This window comes from Myxocyprinus asiaticus, chromosome 19 (assembly GCF_019703515.2).
Source record: "Myxocyprinus asiaticus isolate MX2 ecotype Aquarium Trade chromosome 19, UBuf_Myxa_2, whole genome shotgun sequence".
Taxonomy (NCBI): Eukaryota; Metazoa; Chordata; class Actinopteri; order Cypriniformes; family Catostomidae; genus Myxocyprinus; species Myxocyprinus asiaticus.
This window is the reverse complement of record NC_059362.1, coordinates 9,504,007-9,525,137: the sequence shown is the minus strand read 5'-3', so window position 1 is coordinate 9,525,137 and position 21,131 is coordinate 9,504,007. Positions and strand designations below refer to the sequence as shown.

The following is a 21,131-nucleotide window of genomic DNA, read 5'->3' as shown; positions in this document are numbered from 1 at the left end:
CTGGTTTCCTCCTCCTCCTTGCCCATCCTTTATGTGTTACAAAACAGTTTAGAAAATTCTTGTTGGCATGCCCGGTGTAGACAGCCTCAAGCTGTTGCATCGCGTCAACGGACGCACCCGGTGTAAACAGGGTGTCAGCATGTCAGTCATGATGACATATGAAATATTCATGAATGAAACGGTTTTCTCAAGGTTTTTGCGATCACGTGCAAGTGTTTTTAACTGTCCCATCCTTCAGTAACATTTCCTTTGCAGAGCTTGAATCGTACCAACAACTAAAAATAGCGCATATGGGCGAAAGAAAGCGTCTATGAGGTGTTTGTGCTGAAAACAGCAGGGTAGCAGTTGAATGACAGAGAGCTTCTCCTCTTCAGAGCTGTAACTTGACATTGCATCTTTTAAAAGCAGCCGAGATATGTGTCAAGTGGTCAAAGAAGTCTGTCTGTGCATGTTTATGTAGAAAAACATTTAAATCCAGACAGGCACATGAAGGTTTCCTGTGTAAGCCACTTTGGATGAATCTCCCATGACAGGCCCAATCTCTCTCCCCTTCACCAGTGTGACTGACTAAGCACCAGTGTGCAGGGCCAAGGGTGCAATGACGGAAAAATAGGCGTTGCATACAGTATGCATATGTATTTGGTCCTTGTGATGTCACAAGCTCCATGAATTCCAAACGAGCCATTTTTGCAGCTTGGTTTAAATAAATGTTCTTTTTATATTAAGGAGGAAGTTTTCAGTTGTGAAACTTACATTATGGTTTTTCTAGTACAATAACCTCTTATATGTCAAAAGATCAAGGAAAATTTGATTCCTCATGTCATGACCCCTTTAACATTCGCAACTTTTGAAATGTTTGAAAACAACTTTGAAACTTTTTTAAATCAGAGACTATTTAGCAGAGACGAGCCACCTCTATTCAAATAAATGAGAGAAATTGGAATGCCCAATGGTCAACGGATGTAGAATGGAAGTCCCACCTTAGTTACAGGTAAAAGAGACAATCACCTTTTAGATACAGACATCTCCTGTCAATCAACTTGGGAATGTGCATGCGCATTTTTAGAAATTTAAATTTTAGAAAATTTAGTTTTTTAGCATAATCTGTGTACCTGTGGATGTATTTTAAGGCCTACCTTCAAACTCAGTGCCTCTTTGCTTGACATCATGGGAAAATCAAAAGAAATCAGCCAAGACAAGTCTGGTTCATCCTTGGGAGCAATTTCCAAACACCTGAAGGTACCACATTCATCTGTAAAAACAACAGTATGCAAGTATAAACACCATGGAACCACGCAGCCATAATACCGCTCAGGAAGGAGACACATTCTGTCTCCTAGAGATGAACGTAGTTTGGTGCGAAAAGTGCAAATCAATCCCAGAACAACGGCAAAGGACCTTGTGAAGATGCTGGAGGAAACAGGTAGACAAGTATCTATATCCACAGTAAAACGAGTCCTATATCGACATAACCTGATAGGCTGCTCAGCAGGGAAGAAGCCACTGCTCCATAACCACCATAAAAAAGCCAGACTACAGTTTGCAAGTGCACATGGGGACAAAGATCTTTATGGAGAAATGTCCTCTGGTCTGATGAAACAAAAATTGAACTGTTTGGCCATAATGACCAACGTTACGTTTGGAGGAAAAAAGGTGAGGCTTGCAAGCCGAAGAACACCATCCCAACTGTGAAGCATGGGGGTGGCAGCATCATGTTGTGGGGGTGCTTTGCTGCAGGAGGGACTGGTGCACTTCAGAAAATATATGGCATCATGAGGAAGGAAAATTATGTGGATATATTGAAGCAAAATTTCAAGACATCAGCCAAGAAGCTAAAGCTCGGTCGCAAATGGGTCTTCCAAATGGACAATGACCCCAAGCATACCTACAGAGTTGTGGCAAAATGGCTTAAGGACAACAAAGTCAAGGTATTGGAGTGGCCATCACAAAGCCCTGACCTCAATCCGATAGAAAATTGCAGGCAGAACTGAAAAAGCGTGTGCGAGCAACGAGGCCTACAAACCACAGTCAGTCAAACAGGTTCTGTCTGGAGGAATGGGCCAAAATTCTGGCAGCTTATTGTGAGAAGCTTGTGGAAGGCTACCCAAAAAGTTAAACAGTTTAAAGGCAATGCTACCAAATACTAACAGACTGTATTTAATCTTCTGACCCACTGGGAATGTGGTGAAAGAAATAAAAGCTGAAAAAAAATCATTCTCTCTACTATTATTCTGACATTTCACATTCTTTAAATAAAGTAGTGATCCTAACCGACCTAAAACGGATTATTTTTCTACAATTAAATGTTAGGAATTGTGAAAAACTGAGTTTAAATGTATTTGGCTAAGGTGTATGTAAACTTCTGACCAATATATATATATATATATATATATTACAAATGACCAATCTAAAGTGTGATAGGCTAATAACCTTTGTCATAACAGTAGCCTGCAGCATTAACCAGAATCACACTTTATTCATTATATTGTTCAATTGAAATACAACATTTCTGCTGTTGTAATGAATCTCTCCTTACAGAAAAGAAACGAATTATAAATGATAGTTAACTGTTGATAGTAGCAATTAAAGACATTTTCATGTAATGTTGCTGCAGCCTAAATATCAAATCTCTTTGCCAATGATTAGCAGTAGTTTAACAACAAAGCAACTATTATCGCTAAGTGTAAATCGATGAAAATATCTATCAACAAGCAGATTACAAATACTAGCTCAATGTTCAAGAGATGAAAATGAATCAATGAGTCACTTGTTCGAAAGAATCTATTCTTTAAAACCAATCGGACATCCGAGCTCTAGACAGACAGGTAAAATGCCGGCCAGCTTCGATAAACTGATTGGTTAGCTCAGACTGATAGCTCCGCATTATTTGCATAAAGACATTGTGGGCTTCCCCTAACTTGTACTGAAGAGCAACGTTTCCTCGAAGAAACGAAAGCAAGGTGAGCTGTTGGGGCGCGGACAATCTCGAGACAGGTAAGAAACTGTCTGACAAACGTATAGACATTTAACGAGTCTATATATGTTTATGTCTAAACGTTTAGTTTATCTAAACTTTGTTTATTGTATAAGTTTTGTGTGTGTGTGTTCGACACGCTTTATGTGTAGTTGACGCATAACATGTACGTGAGCACAAAGGGATTTTTTTTTTTAATTTTTTTTTTTTTTTTTTTTTTTTGTGGTTTATAAAGTTTATGTTCAGACAGGTTTCCTAGTACTGTAGTTCATCACAAGCACATGATGTTCGTTTGACAACCACACAAGTGTCACAATAATACCTGTGTCTTTATTTTGAACAATGGCTGTTTCTTCAACTTACGGCAATTTTTGCACTTCGGACTTCTAGAAAGTAGTCTCGTTAAAACATTTTTCACGCACTATATATATATATATATATATATATATATATAGTGGCAGCCAAAAGTTTGGAATAATGTACAGATTTTGCTCTTATGGAAAGAAATTGGTACTTTTATTCACCAAAGTGGCATTCAACCGATCACAATATATAGTCAGGACATTAATAACATGAAAAATAAACTACTTCAGAGATTTCTCATCAAAAAATCATCCACATACAGCAATGACAGCTTTGCAGATCCTTGGCATTCTAGCTGTCAGTTTGTCCAGATACTCAGGTGACATTTCACCCCACGCTTCCTGTAGCACTTGCCATAGATGTGGCTGTCTTGTCACACTTCTCACCTTACAGTCTATCTGATCCTACAAAAGCTCAGTGGGGTTAAGATCCATAACACTCTTTTCCAATTATCTGTTGTCCAATGTCTGTGTTTCTTTGCCCACTCTAACCTTTTCTTTTTGTTTTTCTGTTTCAAAAGTGGCTTTTTCCTTTGTAGTTCTTCCCATGAGGCCTGCACCCCTGAGTCTTCTCTTTACTGTTGTACATGAAACTGGTGTTTAGCAGGTAGAATTCAATGAAGCTGTCAGCTGAGGACATGTGAGGCGTCTATTTCTCAAACTAGAGACTCTGATGTACTTATCCTCTTGATTAGTTGTACATCTGGGCCTTCAACATCTCTTTCTGTCCTTGTGAGAGCCAGTTGTCCTTTGTCTTTGAAGACTGTAGTGTACACCTTTGTATGAAATCTTCAGTTTTTTGGCAATTTTAAGCATTGTATAGCCTTCATTACTCAAAACAATGATTGACTGATGAGTTTCTAGAGAAAGCGGTTTCTTTTTTGCCATTTTTGACCTAATATTGACCTTAAGACATGCCAGTCTATTGCATACTGTGGCAACTCAAAAACAAACACAATGTTAAGCTTCATTTAATGAACCAAATAGCTTTCAGCTGTGTTAGATATAATGGTAAGTGATTTTCTAGTACCAAATTAGCAATTTAACATGATTACTCAAGGATAAGGTGTTGGAGTGATGGCTGCTAGAAATGGGGACTGTCAAGATTTGATCAAAAATGACTTTTTTCAATTAGTGATGGTACTGTTTTTTTACATCATTAATGTCCTGACTATACTTTGTGATCAGTTGAATGCCACTTTGGTGAATTAAAGTATCAATTTCCTTCCGAAACACCAAAATCTGTACTTTATTCCAAACTTTTGGCCGCCAGTGTATATATATATATATATATACAGTTGTGCTCAAAAGTTTGCATACCCTGGCAGAAATTGTGAAATTTTGTGATTGATTTTGAAAATATGACTGATCATGCAAAAATAAACAAACTGTCTTTTATTTAAGGATAGTGATCATATGAAGCCATTTATTATCACATAGTTGTTTGGCTCCTTTTTAAATCATAATGATAACAGAAATCACCCAAATGGCCCTGATCAAAACTTTACATACCCTTGAATGTTTGGCCTTGTTACAGACACACAAGGTGACACACACAGGTTTAAATGGCAATTAAAAGTTAACTTCCCACACCTGTGGCTTTTTAAATTGCAATTAGTGTCTGTGTATAAATAGTCAAGCAAAAATTCTCAGACTGAAGACGGCAAGCAATGAAGCTTTTGAAAAGCCTGAAGTTGAAGAAACACCCAAATAATACTATTTATTGTTATATAATTAGAAACCTGTTTGAAATGTTTTGCTTGAAAAGTGTGTGCTATATTTCTTAAAATGCCACAAAAAGAAATCCTTTGATTTTCTTTTCCTAAAGGTGTTGTGGATTGTTACATTGATTGAAAAGCACAATGGAGTCCTTTCCAGGTAAATCTGTTTTGGGAAACCAAGATTTTTATTTTACAGTATATGACATCATGAATGAATGTCACAAAGCCTTTCCGGGCCATACTTCACCTCAAAATCGGGGGAAAAAATGAAGCATAATTTTAGGATTCAAATCCTAAACACACCCCCACACACAAACACAAATTCTGTTACTGTAATGAATTTACATATCATGATAGTATTTGTTGTACTGTAATTACTCTATCCATTATGTAATCAACTAGAAGATCATATGTTTTCTTTCTGTTGTAACTCTCTTCCGTTTATTCATTTGTTTTGTTTTCTCAGGCTGTTGTCCACATCAAAGTATCCCTGTTGAGACCGATGAGTCCATGACCTTGTCCTCTCTCAATCTGGTGTGGCCAGCATGCTCCCAGTGTCAGTCGCACAACCCTGACCTGAGTGAGATGCCCAGAGCTGGTAGATGCATCCCAGACTGTGATGTAAGCAGACTTGATTACCGAGAAGTATGCTGTGGGGTTCGTCCCAAAGATTTAATGGTCAGTTCAGTCACCAAACTGTCCCTAAGTGATTCACGACACACAGAGAACTCTGCAGGCCTGCCCAGTCTATACCTTCCTCGGGGTTCAGGAAGAGACCCTCAGAAACTAGACGCAGAATATCTGAGCGAAGATTTCTTAAGTCTGAACCTTAAAAATCGCTGCATTTCCCCTGTCCCACATTCACACCTCCAAAACCCTGTGAGTGAAGATGAAGAGAGTCTGGAAAAACCTAGTTCTCTTCGCTCTGACGGAGGGCAGAATTTGTACAGACATTCTCCACCAAAACAGCCGGGATACTACGGTCTGCCTGTTAATGGTATGGCTTTGCATGGAGATCATCAGCATTTATTTTAATTTAAAGACCCCATGAGGTGGCTTTACGACTGAAGTTTTCTTTCCTTTGTTGACGTATTTCCTATTTAAATAAAAAGTTGGGGCAGGACGTATCGAAATATGGTATTACTGTGAATGAAGGTCTATTCTTACCAAATTCGTGACAAATTTGCAAGAAAAACTGCAGACAAGTCTATTCACACCGACACCGAAACAAATAAAATGAAAAACAATTTCACCCCTGTACATTAGGCGGCACTGTTCTACAACCATATTTATTCCATTTACTGCATGGATCTTTAAGCATTCAGCTGTCAATGCATGAGATTAATATATCGCAGTTAAGATATTTTTTTTTATTTAATTTGGCATAACGGTTTAATTATGTTCCCTATCTGTCACTCACTCGATGTTGTGTAGTGACACTAGGGTTCGCTCTTGGGAGCCCCAAACACCTCTGATCTTTGAAAAAAGGCCAATGAGAATTGGCGAGTGGAATTTGCATGCCACTCCCCCGGACATAAAGGTATAAAAGGAGCTGGCTCGCAACCACTCATTCAGATTTTTTCTTCGGAGCTGAGCGGTTGATTCTCACACAGCTGAACTTCACTGCCGGTCCATTCACCTCTTTAGAAGCGTATGCTGTTGGATATATGGCGCATTTCAGCGGCTTTCTCTCCCTCTGCCCGATCAGTGCAGAGTACGCACCTGGGCACTTCGACAGCCTCTAAAAGAGCACGCATTGACGGACAGCGTCTTTTTAAATTGTGTAATTCCTGGGTGCAGTTGATATCTCTCCACCTTCGACAGCCACGATCGCTGCCTCGCATGCCCTGGCAACATTGTGGTCGTGGCTTTCCTTCTTCCGGGGGAAAGCCACTCCAGCCGCCCCCCGCGCCAGGCCTTCTACCTACGGGTACGAGGCCGGGTCGGTTGACGCTGGAGGCGATTTTGGGGGCTCCAATGGGTACGGCTCTGCCAGGTAATCCCCTGCGGACCGCCCATTCCCCAGCACGCTCGTTCTGGGATGAGACAGGTGGCTCGCCTCGGTGCCAGCCTAATGTCTCTTTCGGAGCTCACGAGATGGATGAGGTTTCGATAGCAGCATTGGAGAGCGCGTTGGTGATGTCAGACGCCGAGGACTCGACTGGGCTGCCACCTTCGGGTGTGCCCGCCCAGTCTGAGGCCGACGCGGAGCTGATCGCCATGCTTGTCTGGGCTGCCGCGAGTGTTGGGCTGGAGTGGAACGGAACCCTCCACCAATCCCTGAGCCCTCGCGGCTTGGCGATTGGTTCACAGCCTTACAAAATGGGCGTTCGCATCCTCAACTACCTCGACGACTGGCTGATTGTAACTCACTCTCGAGACCTGTTGTATGCACACAGGGACCTGGTGCTCGGGCACCTCAGCCGTTTGGGGCTTCGGGTCAACTGGGAAAAGAGCAAGCTCTCCCCAGTTCAGAGCGTCTCTCATACGAGACCGCTTCAGCACTGGTTTCAGACTCGAGTCCCGAGATGGGCATGGTACCGCGGCACACATCGTGTGGCCATCACGCCGATCTGCCGCCACTTGTTCAGCCCTTGGACAGACCTTGCATTTCTGCAGGCAGGGGTTCCCCTACAGCAAGTGTCCAGGCGTGTTGTGGTCACGACAGACGCCTCCAAGCTAGGCTGAGGCGCCGTGTGCAATGGGCATGCAGCCGCCGGTTCCTGGACAGGACCGCGACTGTGTTGGCATATCAACTGCCTCGAATTGCTGGCAGTACTGCTCGCCCTGCGGAGGCTTTTGCCGTTGATCCAGGGCAAGCACGTGTTAGTCCGGATGGACAACACAGCGACGGTAGTGTATGTAAACGGCCAAGGCAGATTACGCTCACGCCGCATGTCGCGACTTGCCCGCCACTCACATCCCGGGCAACCTCAATGCCACAGCGGACATTTTTGTGCATGAGACGAGTAAAAGAGCATTATGTTTGCCAGTTGATTAGCGCCACCAACGCGCTGGATTGTGCAGCAGCAGCGACTGGAAAAATGACATAAAGCTGTTATTTCGATAGTCAGTCAGTTTTCACTGCAGTTTGAAGTAAAAATTTAATGTTTCTATTCAAAAGCTTGTTCGGAATGAACAATTGCATTGAAAGTTTGGTCTTGGTGTGAATAGGCCTTATGATCTATATATTTGGTCCATTTTCCCAGAAGATTAAGATCCGTAAATTTTAGATGTGTATATGTGCTAAAAGTTAAGTTTGACAATTTGTTATGTTATATAACAATATAGACAACCTCAAAGATAGGAGATAGGTCAAAGCAACTGAAGTCCAATTTAGATTTCATTGGGTCTTATAAAAGATTTTGGGCTCGGTTTTTCTGGTTAAAGATGTTTGATTTTACTTTTATGCCTGGCCTAGTCAGGCTGCTAAAACAAACACATTACAATTTGATTTGGTGCCACCAGGGGTGGAGAATTTACACTCTTCACCTTTAAATACTGTATTTTTTCATCTTTAAGGTCAGTACACACCAGAGGTTTTTTACCACGAGCAGTGTATGCCTGAGCAGCCTGCAAATTATCCACAACCTAACCATCTAATGTACCATCAGCCCCTACCTGAGCATGTGAGGTACCATGCTCGGAACAGGTAATTTTCTAAACTCCTTTTCACAACAACAAAAACAAATGTGTCCCTTTCCAATCTGTGATTTTTCAACAACAAAATTTAAATGGGTCATATCACGAGGAATAAAATTTCCCTTGATCTTTGGAGATAAAAAAAAAGCTTGATATACTATAAAAAGCACACACTACTGTAACTTGCAGAACTCAAAACCTTCCTAGTTAAAAAAAAAAAAAAAAAAAAAAAAGCGTTTACTGAAACTAAACTGTATAAACGGCTCGTTCTAAACTTCTGCAGCTTTCTGATGTCAAAAAAATGTGACGACCAAATTTAGACCAAGTTTTATATACCAAAATACGTTATTGACTGCTTTCTGTTTTGTTATTTTTATTTTCAACTTTCAAACCATGTAAATGTTATCACAAATTGAATTTGTTTTGTTGTTGTTTATTAATGTGGTGGCCAATCCTGCTAGTCAAATCAAACGGATTGCTGCATAGCGCTGTCTCTCCTCTGTATCCACTCAGGACTTGATGCCTATCACTGCTGTATCTCCAACAATTGACAGAATCGTCTCCTCAAACGCATTATAGATGGTGGTCTGTCTCTTGTCCTTCTTTGGTCCCCTGACCTTCTGCTGCTTTCTTTTTAACTGCTGACTTTAACTCTGCCCATTTCTTTTCACCACATCCCTAATGGAGTTGGCCACAGTGGAAACAGCCTCCACCACCCTTTCCCATGCCCACCTTTTACTTTCCGTTGTGAAATAATTATCATGTTTTTTCCTTGCAGTAATTTCCTCAAAGTGAACATTGTCTACTGAAGTTTTTGTTTCTCTTATTTTCCTCCATGTCAAATATCCTGTGATGGTTAATGTCGTTAAACTAACCTGGAGTCACGAGTTCGAATCCAGGGTGTGCTGAGTGACTCCAGCCAGGTCTCCTAAGCAACCAAATTGGCCCGGTTGCTAAGGAGGATAGAGTCACATGGGGTAACCTCCTCGTGGTCGTGATTGGGGTTTCTCGCTCTCAATGGGGCGCGTGGTAAGTTGTGCGTGGATCGCGGAGAGTAGCATGAGCCTCCACGTGCTGTGAGTCTCCGCGGTGTCATGGACAACGAGCCATGTGATGAGATGCGCGGATTGACTGTTTCAGAAGCGGGGGCAACTGAGACTTGTCCTCCACCACCTGGATTGAGGTGAGTAACTGTGCGACCACGAGGACCTACTAAGTAGTGGAAATTGGGCATTCCAAATTGGGAGAAAAAGGGGATTAAAAAAATGTCGTTAAACTAATAGATCTCACACACTTTACATTTAAACAAATTATCGTGATGTGCTTGCTACTTAAAATAAAGGTTAATAAATAGATTTATCGTTACGATTTACCAGTAATAAAATATCGAATTTGTTGAATTAGACAAGGCAACCTCATGAGCAGGCTAGTATAATCAGACATTTGCCCCATTCACAAATGCAACCAGGTAAATTACAGGAAAATCATTGGGTTGCCTTTACTGGTAAATACCACATGTGCTGTTCACACAAAACATCAAAATGGACGTTTATAGGTACAAATGATACAACTTTGCATTAATGAAAATTGCCAGAACAAAATTTACCAGTATTTTCAAAAAGGTCATGTTCACACATGACACCTATCCTGAAAATTGCAGTACATTTTCTGGAGAATGTAGTATGTGTGAAAGGGGCTAATGTCAAAACTTGTCATTTTATTCTTAAAAAAAATATTTGAGAGCTTAAGAAGTTTTTAAGAATTGCACTTAGGAACATTCTTACAAACTTCTAATGATTTATCCTCAGGACTTTCTTATTTTTTTCTTAAGAACATTTTCGTGAATCTAGCCCCAGAAGAACTAACAATAAGAATTCAATTTTTGAATGTTTGAATGTTCAGACCTGCTGTTCCTGCCTGTGTGAAGCACCTACAACTCTGCATATCTTTCTCAAGGACCTCAGTGTTAGACGCAAACTGCTAAAGTAAATTTTTTTTTTTTAACAAGGTTTCTGATCATTTCAGTCACGGATTTGTGATCTTGCTATAATGTGATGCCGATTTTCTGAAGAGGCTTCTATTGAGGGATGGGGCAGTTAAAACTAAATTGGACTTGACAGCAAACACACAGCCCATGCTTTTGCAGAGTAAAGCACTATTGCTCATTTCACATGTGACGGGGAGCGTTTCTTAAAGGCAAGGTAGCAAAAAAATATAATTTAAAGGTGCTATAAACTATTTTATTTTATTTTTCACGGAAAGGGATGCAAATAAATGTCCTACTCCCTGAAAGATATTAATGAAATAATTGTCGAGATATCTCGCCTGTCTCTGTGACAACACTAGACTCTGTAAACAGCAAACAAAGATGTGTTTGCGGGCCGCAGTCTGTGACTATTTCTGTCTGTCAATCATTTTGCGTGTTCTCATAGTATTGTAGTTGCATCGAATGATTGAAGTATAATGCCATTTTTATGCCATGTTGCTCATAACTATTTTGTTGCTGTTGGTTTTGACAACCGGTTCTGCTCGATGTCAGTCTCAAAGATATTTTGAGGGGTTTTGGAAAGAGGGGGCGTGGCTAATCCAACAGCTCATCTTGTGGAAATTCTAGAATGGCTAAAATTGCTTGCAGCACCTTTAAATCTTGAGGGTTAGAAAGAGGGTGGAAAATGGTGGTAAAACAACTATATTATGACTTATGACAAAATTATAAGTGAACCTCATGGAGAGAAAAAAAAAAGACCCCTTTAAGGAAAGGAAAGGAAATCAAATCCCCGTGAGAGATCATCTGACCTAGGCAATGTATGAGTTGGAATAATTGTTCAGTCTATTTGATCAGGGTGTGTCTGGGTATATTGTTTGAGTTCTTGTCTCTCTGTGGTTCTCTGATTCTGTCAGTTTAGTGACTCAGAAGTATCTAATTGTTTTATAGTTTCAGTATCCATAGTAACGATCTGCCAAGAACAGGGTGTTTCTTAAAACGTCAGTGTGAATACTGCATGTCTACTATGCTTCAAGAGAAAACAAACTGTTTTCAACTACTGTATGAAATGCACTTTAATCACATTTTTATAGAGCGCAACACTGCCCACCAACTTTTTCAGCCATCTTGGTTCCCGAACTATATTGTATATCCCTTTCATTTCTTCCATAGAGGTTTCATAAAATCTGTCATAAAAGAGTTCTAAGCCATGAACCAAACCAACCAGCTCCAAGGTGAATCATGCCATTACAAACTTTAATTTGAAGCTAAATAGCATTTGAAAATCGGACAAAAAACAAAGGTACAAGACTGTATACTTAATGTCTTTCATGAGGGCATGAACTACAATCTAATCAAGCATTACCAATGACGTACTCAAATTAAAAATAACTGGAAAGATATAGATTTAACGTTGTTGATTCTAAGTATATTAACAATATATTTTTATTTCATTGCAAAATAGAGGGTTTGAGAGTGTTGGAAGACTCGATTTTGTCATTCACAAAAATAAATGGGTTTCTTCCGGGACCAAACAGTTGCGCTCTATTGCATGGCTTTCAAGAAAACTCAATTCTGATTGGTCAATTGTGGCATTCTGTAGTCAAATAACTGTATTATTGACTGTTGTACAAGGCAACGAATTCCTACATAGATGTGCTACTCATCAATATTTCATGTCCACTTATTTAATTATTTGGTAAGTAGCCATGTAATAAATAGGATAAGCCGCTTTGCATCTAGGTTTATCTTGTAATAATGACCAGCTGCATGTTACTCCTTAAATGTTGTCCAGAAATATATTTCAATTGCCACTTAATTTGTATTATCACTTTGTTTTTTGACAGTTTTAGCAAATGTAAACATGGTGTTTGTGAGACAAGAACACTGAGCACAGGCTTGCCTAGAATATACGTATTTCTGTGTCTGTCAGAATATTAATTGCCCAAACATCCTTCCCTAGACGTGCGGCTCCTGTGAGGGGCCCTCATATCACACCCCGTCAGAGCACGGCCCCTGTGAGAGAGCTAATGTCAGAGGTGTGTGTCCACTCATACCAACCAGCTGCTGCGGGCCAACCCCAAGCACTGACACGCACCATCAGTCTGCCTGATGACTGTAGTGAGTGACCCCACACCTGAACACCCTTTCACACATATCTGCCTTATGAAGTGGTGTGCTGTCTTATTAATTTGTTAAGATTCATCTGTCTAACAATCAAGCACTTATTCACACACATTAAGTTAATAATAGTTTTATCATTTCCAGGAGATGTTTTTATAACATACTCTGTGGACACTGCAGCAGAGTTGATGCCCTTCGTGAGTTTTTTGATAAATCAAGGATTCAGACCGGCTGTAAGAATGCCTTTGCACTTTTATGCTCTTTTTTTTTTTTTTTTATACAACAGGGTTCCCACACTTTTTTTGGCCAATGAATTTTCCAGTTGTTTGTAATTTTAAATATGAAATAGGGATTGCATTGCAAAAGAATAATTTCTATCCAATGAAATATCTTCATATGCAAAGGGATGAGCGTAACTAAAAAAAAAATAAAGTATATGTACTATAAAAAATGCCCATGACTTTTTAGGATTTTAGTCATTTCCAATATTTTTTAGTACAGGAAATCACTATATTATATTATTTGAAACTGCCCTGATATTTCCAAGTTTTTGATGACTGTGGGAGCCCAGTTACAATGTGTTCAATTCATCTAAGATCTGTTTAGGAATGTTAGATATATTAAACAAAAAAAATTATTTTTTCAGATTGATATATTTGAGGACGGAGTTAGACAAATGGACATCAACAAATGGATGGACAGTTTTCTAAAAAATGTAAGATTTTTTTTTAATTCATTTATTGGTTAATATAGATTTTTGGTATTTATATTATTATTTATTAATATTTATATAATATATTTTTTGTTATTAATTTAATCATCGCTGTTTTTATTAATTATTATATTTTTATTAATAATAATTTCATTTAATAATAATCATTTTTATCATTATTTTTTATTTTATTTTTATAAAAATTATCTACAACGGAGAAAGAGCTTAGGCACTTTTATTGTGTTTTTGTTTTTTTGTTGTTATTCTGGAGTTCATAACATTTGGGAAGTGTTGGGAAATCTATTTTGAAGCTTTCCTAAATACAAACTACTCATCACTTAAAGTAGTTAAACTATAGTGAAGTTACACTTTTTAAGTAGTTATCTACACAACAAGCTATTAACAAAATTGGCTAACTACACTGACACTATTTAACCCTACTATTGCATTCAAAATCTGTATACACCTTTTGCATTCGCAGGTCAGTTTTGACCCGGTGGAGTTCTAAGCTTATAAAACATTCATAATCCAAATGTTTTCAACAAAAACCAAATTGTAGCTCATTGTTAACTTCTTAGCTGTTAATACATGTAAAAAGATAGATATTTTTGGCATGTTAACTGAAAAATATAAATGTTATTATGCATGGTCAAATTTTTGTTATTAAAAAAATGTAGAAATTATTTAACATTTCAAAATATACATTAACTACAGTTAAACCAGTGTGATACATGTGAAGATATATATACATATATATATATAAATATTATTTTTTTTTATCAAGGTTTATATGAAATGCCATTTGAATATAACATTGCATTAAATTTATATAAATATTTAAAGTGAGAATTTCTAGTAATTCTCCTATTAACTTCCATATTAATTAATTACTAATTAATTCAAAATAAAAATGTTTTTTTCCAACCAAACATCACAACGACCATACAACACAACTACACAACATCTGTACTTGTATACAATGTTTTTAAACTAAATGTATTCTGTTTATTGCATTAACTGCTGAATGTTAATGTGTGATTATGCTGCAAGCTGGTTCATTATCAGATAAGTCTGTAGAGAGCGGAAGAGTAAAATGTGGACTTTTCTTCCTTCAACCCTTTTTTAGACTATGTATGCTAGAACTTTTGCTTTTGCCACACCTCCCTTTTAAGCAGTTGTTCCTTTGATATTTGTTTATTTGTTATGTTTGTTACATCTATTTTTTCAGTTCTGTGTGTGAGTGTACTGTATGTGTATGTGTGTGCATGTTTGTAAACAAGATGCAATCCCATTTTGAGACAAAAAAAGTGTGTGAGTATGGGAAAGAGGCTAAATGCAAGTAAAGTATTTTTATGGAAAATCACATTTATAAATGTGCAACAATATATGCATAATATCATGTGTAAAACACAAGGGAATGGAAAAGATGTAACAGTTTTATAAAAATGATTATATCTCATATATAAGTACTATGTTAATTTTGGTAGTCTTGACAAAAGTCACAAAGCTTGTTTCCCGTACGAAAAACGATGTGGTATTTAAACAATTATGATTTACCTTTAAAAATGACCCAAATGCAATAGGAGGGGTAAGTGTCAATATTTTTGAGTTTTGTTGTGCTACACCGCTACTTTTAGAAAATTAAGGTTGTTACTGATAAAGCTACACTACTGTGAAAAATTTAGCCACGCTACTGAAAAATGGAGTTTGTTACTAGCACTGCTACTTTTGGTTAGTTACACAAAATATTTTTATTAAATTGATTTCTTGAATGTTTAATGACACTGAATAGTATATGGCATTATTGGGCCATAGTTGAATATAGTTTCACCTGAATGCATTCTGTCTACTGAAATCTGATCTATGGTTGTGTTTTGCAGAAGTCAGTGCTGATCATCGTAGTTATCAGTCCAAAGTATAAGATAGATGTTGAAGGAGATGGATCTGATCAACATGGACTACACACCAAGTACATACACAAACAGGTATATATATAGATATACAGGTACAGGTGTGTGTGTGTGTGTGTGTGTGTGTGTGTGTGTGTGTGTGTGTGTATATATATATATATATATATATATATATATCTCAATCACACATTATAGCCGCTCACTGGATGTTTTTGGCATCATTCAGAGTAAATTCTAGAGACTGTTGTGCGTGAAAATCCCAGGAGATCAGCAGTTACAGAAATACTCCAGAATAAACCAGCCCATCTGGCACCAACAATCATGCCACGGTCCAAATCACTGAGATCACATTTTTTCCCCATTCTGATGGTTGATGTGAACATTAACTGAACCTCCTGACCTGTATCTGCATGATTTTATACGTGTATTGCTGCCACATGATTGGCTGATTAGATAATCACATGGATGATTGTCAGTCCACTCGGCGGCCATCTTGGTAGCTATTTTCTATGGATACAAACAGCATTAAAATGACAGCTCGAATGTAAAAAGACCAAAATCTCCAAAACGGTTGATCGATATTACAATCAAATAACATATTTCAAATTAGCAGTAAAATCTGACAACAATGGTATGATAAATTGTGCTTTACCTCAGATCATGCCAAAAAAGTATTTTTCAGGCTGGTCCAGCTAATGCACATGCTCGTTTCTTAAGTTAACTGACATGTGATCTGAAAGGTGATTGGCTATTTTACTTGTATGGCGGTATGTCCGTTTCTGCAACATATTGGGTGTTCCGATTTCTCCCATTCATTTTTGTAAAAGTTCTCCATCTTGGGCTAAATAGTATTTGGAGAAATGCTGGAAGCACCTGTGCTCTGCACAGTTCTACATCACACATAATCATCATCACAGTGCAAATGTCCCCCGAAACATGATGCGTGTCTTCACCCAAACAATTTGTTTTGATAATTCACAATATTAAAAGCAATCATATCCACATAAATAGCAAACACAATACATTAATAGTAAATTAAATGAATACATTTACATTACGCAAATATTGTCAATTTAAATGACAGCTGGTCATACCAGCTGAAGGTGGTCCAGCTGGTTTTTGGAACATGGTAGCTGGTCGACCAACTTAAGACCAGCTCATGACCAGCTTGGTCCAGCTAGAAACCAGCTACCATGTTCCAAAACAAAGCCTCCAGTTAAGAGGGATTTTCCTGCTGGTAATATACATATATAATATATACAGTATATAGGCCTAATATTATAATATATAGATAATATAGATTTGATTTACCACAATAAAATCACTGTAACACAGAGCCTCTCATGGTCAATTGCTTTTAAAAAACAGCAGTAAGTGTGATATGTAAAAAAAAAAGACATACACACAAATGTACTAGAAATAATACAATTTGTAATAGTAATTGTAACTACAGTTATCGCTACAGTTATAGTATTACTATAACACTATAACTGTAGGCTATTTATTGTTTGCCAAACAACGTAGCAACTTGAGGCATCAATATAATATTAATTTGATATGGGTTCACCGGTATATTGGTGTTTATATAACAGTTAGATCTTGTGCTCGAATCTGGTTGGACAAGAGGTGTTCCAAGAGTGCTAATAACTCACACTTTACTGTTTGTATCACTCCGCTTGTGTTCATGGTGTTCCAAACGTGTAAGATCAGCTAGATGTGTGAATTTTCATTCATCCCTGTGACATTAAAGATTTGAGCGAGCAGGTGGCAACAAAAAACTTCTTATTGTGTGTGCTATGAGCGAGTTGAACTGACTTCGACAAACTGTTTGATGTCAGTCATTGCGTAAATTTCTCTGAAGTCATCCGGAATTGTCTCTCACTCCATGATCGCTCGGATTACTACTACACCATAGCTGAGAAATAGAGTTCAACTAACAGCTTCAGTATTCCTGCCGATCACGGCAGAGAGTCGCGACAGATGGAGTAATCAAAAAAGGCACTTAGGCGCCTGCCTGATACAAGTTTCCAAGTTGTGAGGAAACGTAAACTTTCAACATGGCGGAGGAGAGAACACTTTCTATGTCGGTGTCAAAATAAGAGTTCCCCAAGAAATATACAAGAATGAATGGTGTCCTCCATGTTTTCTCTCCGAAAGTCGTTTTCATCGCCCTCTAGGCTTGCGGCCGTTTTTATTGTTCCCTTTTGGCCAGCCGTCAGGAGCCCCCCTTTCACACCCTGCACTGCCTCTATTAATGCCACTGCATGTAATACACAACATTACAGTAATTGGAACTCACCCAACAATTTAGAATATCTCTGACCACTATGTAGGAGCTGGGATGTAATAATTTAATTTCTCTTAGTAATGTGTGTTTTTGATTCCTCCTTTCAGATGCAAAATGAATTCATTCAGCAGAGATGTCTGAACTTCAGACTGGTGCCAGTGATGTTTCCCAATGCTAACGAGGTAATTCTCCAAAACAAAACTGTATCTCTAAGGACGTACAGTAAGAGACATTTGTAGAAATACTTAGAAAGAATGTGTCATGATGGGTGTAAGATTTCTTTCTCTTTCTGCAGAGTCATGTTCCGCTGTGGTTGCAGAGCACTCGTCGGTACCGGTGGCCTGAAGATGCTAAAGACCTGTTACTGCGTTTACTTAGAGAAGAGAAATACATCATCCCTCCAATGGGCAAAGAGCTTACACTCACCATCAAACCCCTATAATGGTGAAGCTCACAAAAAAAAGAAAAAAAACATGTCCAGGTCATCCCAAAATCAAAAATAAGAAAAAAGAATATACATTTTGTTTAAAGAAATAGTTCACCCAAAAATGATAATTCTTTTAGAATTTACTCGTGCAGTCTTACGCCGTTTCAAATTCGTATGACTTTCTTTCTTCTGCGGAACACAAAGAAAGATATTTTGATGTGGAGATAGGATGTGAATATATCCACACAATGTAAGTCAATGGGGTCCATCATTTTAAGCTCAAAAATGGGCATAAAGGTAATCCATAGGACTCAAGGGACATCTGCAGCCTCTTTGGTGTGATGATGATTTGAAGCTCGATTACACTTCAGCTGTACACATGCTCTCTCCATGAGCTTCAAGTCATGATTGCACCAAAGAGACTGCAGATGTCAAGATTTATAGTGAACAAGGAGGTTGGGTCATTTTGGTCCGTTCTCATCCAAAACCGATTGTATTGCTTCAGAAGACGCGGATTAAATCACTTGAGTCGGATGGATTACCTTTTTGCTGCCTTTATGTCCTTTTTGGAGCTTGAAAATGTTAGACACCATTTAATTATATATATATTTACATTACATTTACATTTATTCATTTGGCAGATGCTTTTATCCAAAGCGACTTACAAAAGAGGAAAACATATATATGTACAGTACTGTGCAAAAGTTTTAGGCACTTGTGAAAAACTTTCAAAGTGAGGATTTCTTAAAAAAATTATGACACAAATAGTTTTCATTTATCACTTAATGTTATACAAAGTCCAGTAAACAGAAAAAGAGCTAAATCAATATTTTGTGTGAACACTTTTTTTGTCTTCAAAACAGCACCAATTCTCCTACTTACACCTGGACACAGTTTTTCTTGGTTGTTGGCAGATAGGATGTTCCAAGTTTCTTGGAGAATTGGCCACAGTTCTTGTATCTATTTAGGCTGTCTCCATTGCTTCTGTATCTTTATGTAATCTCAGACTGACTCAATGTTCAGTGGGGGGGCTCTGTGAGGGCCATGCCATCTGTTGCAGGGCTCCCTGTTTTTCTATTCTAATCTATTTGCAAAAGGAATGTTTGGGAGTATAAAATGTATATTTCCTATTGACACTAAAGTAGCAGATATAAATAACCATCTTAAGACAAACGTCTTTGTGAAACATCTTAGACTTTTGCAGAGTACTATATACACTACCGTTCAAAAGTTTGGGGTCAGTTGCCTGAAATGTTTCTCATGATCTTAAAAGTCTTTTGATCTGAAGGCATATGCTTAAATGTTTGAAATTAGTTTTGTAGACAAAAATATAATTGTGCCAACATATTTATTTAATTACAAAATGAAAATTTTATAAAAAATAAAAAAAAAAGGTTTTTGAAATGGATGACTTGGGCTGAATAATTAAGAAAAGCAGCCACTAAGTGCCCAACATAGATGGGAACTCCTTCAATACTGTTTAAAAAGCATCCCAGGGTGATACCTCAAGAAGTTGGTTGAGAAAATGTCAAGAGTACATGTCTGCAAATTATATATATATATATATAAAGAATGAGTGTTTCAAAACTTTTGACCGGTAGTGTATATGGATATATTGTCATCATACATCTATGAAAATATCTTTGTTTGTGTTCCGTAGAAGAAAGAATGTCATTCCAGTTTTAGACGGCAAATGATAAATGAGAGAATAGTCATTTATGGGTGTTTTAGGACCATTAAGTTTTTTTGCGCTGTGACATTTATTTTCATGACAATCAAGCACATTTTCAGTGTAATCCAAAGATTCACATTACTGAAATGCATCCGGATATTTTACTTTGAAATTGTTTTCGTAATTCCCATTATTCTTAACTGTATTAGATGAAACAGTTACAGTAATACAGTGACTTTTTTTCTCATTTAAATCAGCATAAATTAAAGGCAGTACAAATATTGCCATGATGTATAAATACTTCAAAATTTAAAAAATGCAACATTTTTTTATTCTAATTAGTGTCATGTCAAAAAATAAAATATCACAGTAAAGAGAATCAGGCACAGAAATGATCTTAATTGTCATAAAAAATTACATCTCAATGCCAAAAAATAGACTTGGCTAAATACAATTTCTCTTTTTCTTATGATTTGGGGTGAAATATAACCCGGATATGGTCTTGACAGATTTTATGTGATTCCCATACAGAAATCTGATATATGGCCATATAAACTCACATACACATACACACACACACACACACGTTTGCTCAGCTATCTAAATGGGGACATACCATAGACTTTTCTTTTTATATAATGCCATCTAAAATTACTATAAACTAACCTCAATAACTTTGATTCAAACATCATTATTCAATTTATGTATGGGTTGTTTTTCCAAATGAGGAGATTTTGTCCGATTTAACTCCCTTTTGGGTGCAAATTTGTCCCCAATCTATAGCTAAGTAAACACACGCACAGTATACATATTGTATACATTTACGTATGTGTTTGTATCATATATTCCAATATTTTGGGGGAAAATGTTACATATATGAAAACTGCCATTTTTGTAGTATTTCAAAACATATGTTGCATATATGTACAAGGATGTGACTTTTTATACGAATGAAAACCATATATGAACATTAATATTTTATATGTGCATTTTTCATATATGGCCATATATCCGATTTCTGTATGGGATTCACCTATAAAACTTCTTAAGACTGCATTAACACTTTATAAACATTCTAGAGGCACTACAGGCCTTTACTCTTTTAGTAACACCTTTAAGTTGCTTTAAATGGGAGCATTATGTAAAAAAAAAAAAAAAGGAAAAAAAAGAAAAAGAATTTAAATGTGCAAAGTGTATGCTGTATAATGACTTTCTCTATAGAATTATTCTTAAGTTTTGATTTAATACAATCCAGACAAATTAATACAAAGAAATATTCTTATCTTTCTGTATTAGTTAAGGAATACTGTTACACT

At 37.5% G+C, this 21,131-nt stretch overlaps 1 protein-coding gene across 2 annotated transcripts; it reads left to right on the top strand.

Moving 5' to 3' along the window:
* Positions 1–2,913: 2,913 nt before the first annotated feature.
* Positions 2,914–20,194, top strand: traf3ip2a (TRAF3 interacting protein 2a). Of its 2 annotated transcripts, XM_051645403.1 has the most exons (10): positions 2,914–2,994; positions 5,165–5,214; positions 5,524–6,054; positions 8,580–8,709; positions 12,647–12,804; positions 12,952–13,040; positions 13,454–13,522; positions 15,400–15,504; positions 17,824–17,898; positions 18,012–20,194. In XM_051645403.1, the coding sequence occupies exons 2-10, from the start codon at positions 5,199–5,201 to the stop codon at positions 18,156–18,158; spliced, it is 1,320 nt and encodes a 439-aa protein (XP_051501363.1). In that variant the 5' UTR covers positions 2,914–2,994; positions 5,165–5,198; the 3' UTR covers positions 18,159–20,194. The 2 variants fall into 2 exon arrangements, with proteins under 2 accessions (XP_051501363.1, XP_051501364.1); XM_051645404.1 differs by lacking the exons at positions 2,914–2,994; positions 5,165–5,214 and having other exon boundaries at positions 5,545–5,678.
* The last annotated feature ends 937 nt before the right edge of the window (positions 20,195–21,131 follow it).

Coding starts and splice junctions, on each gene's coding strand:
- traf3ip2a (XM_051645403.1), top strand. Junction 12,805..12,951: donor CAGTCTGCCTGATGACTGTA/GTGAGTGACCCC, acceptor TATCATTTCCAG/GAGATGTTTTTATAACATAC. Junction 15,505..17,823: donor CCAAGTACATACACAAACAG/GTATATATATAG, acceptor TCCTCCTTTCAG/ATGCAAAATGAATTCATTCA.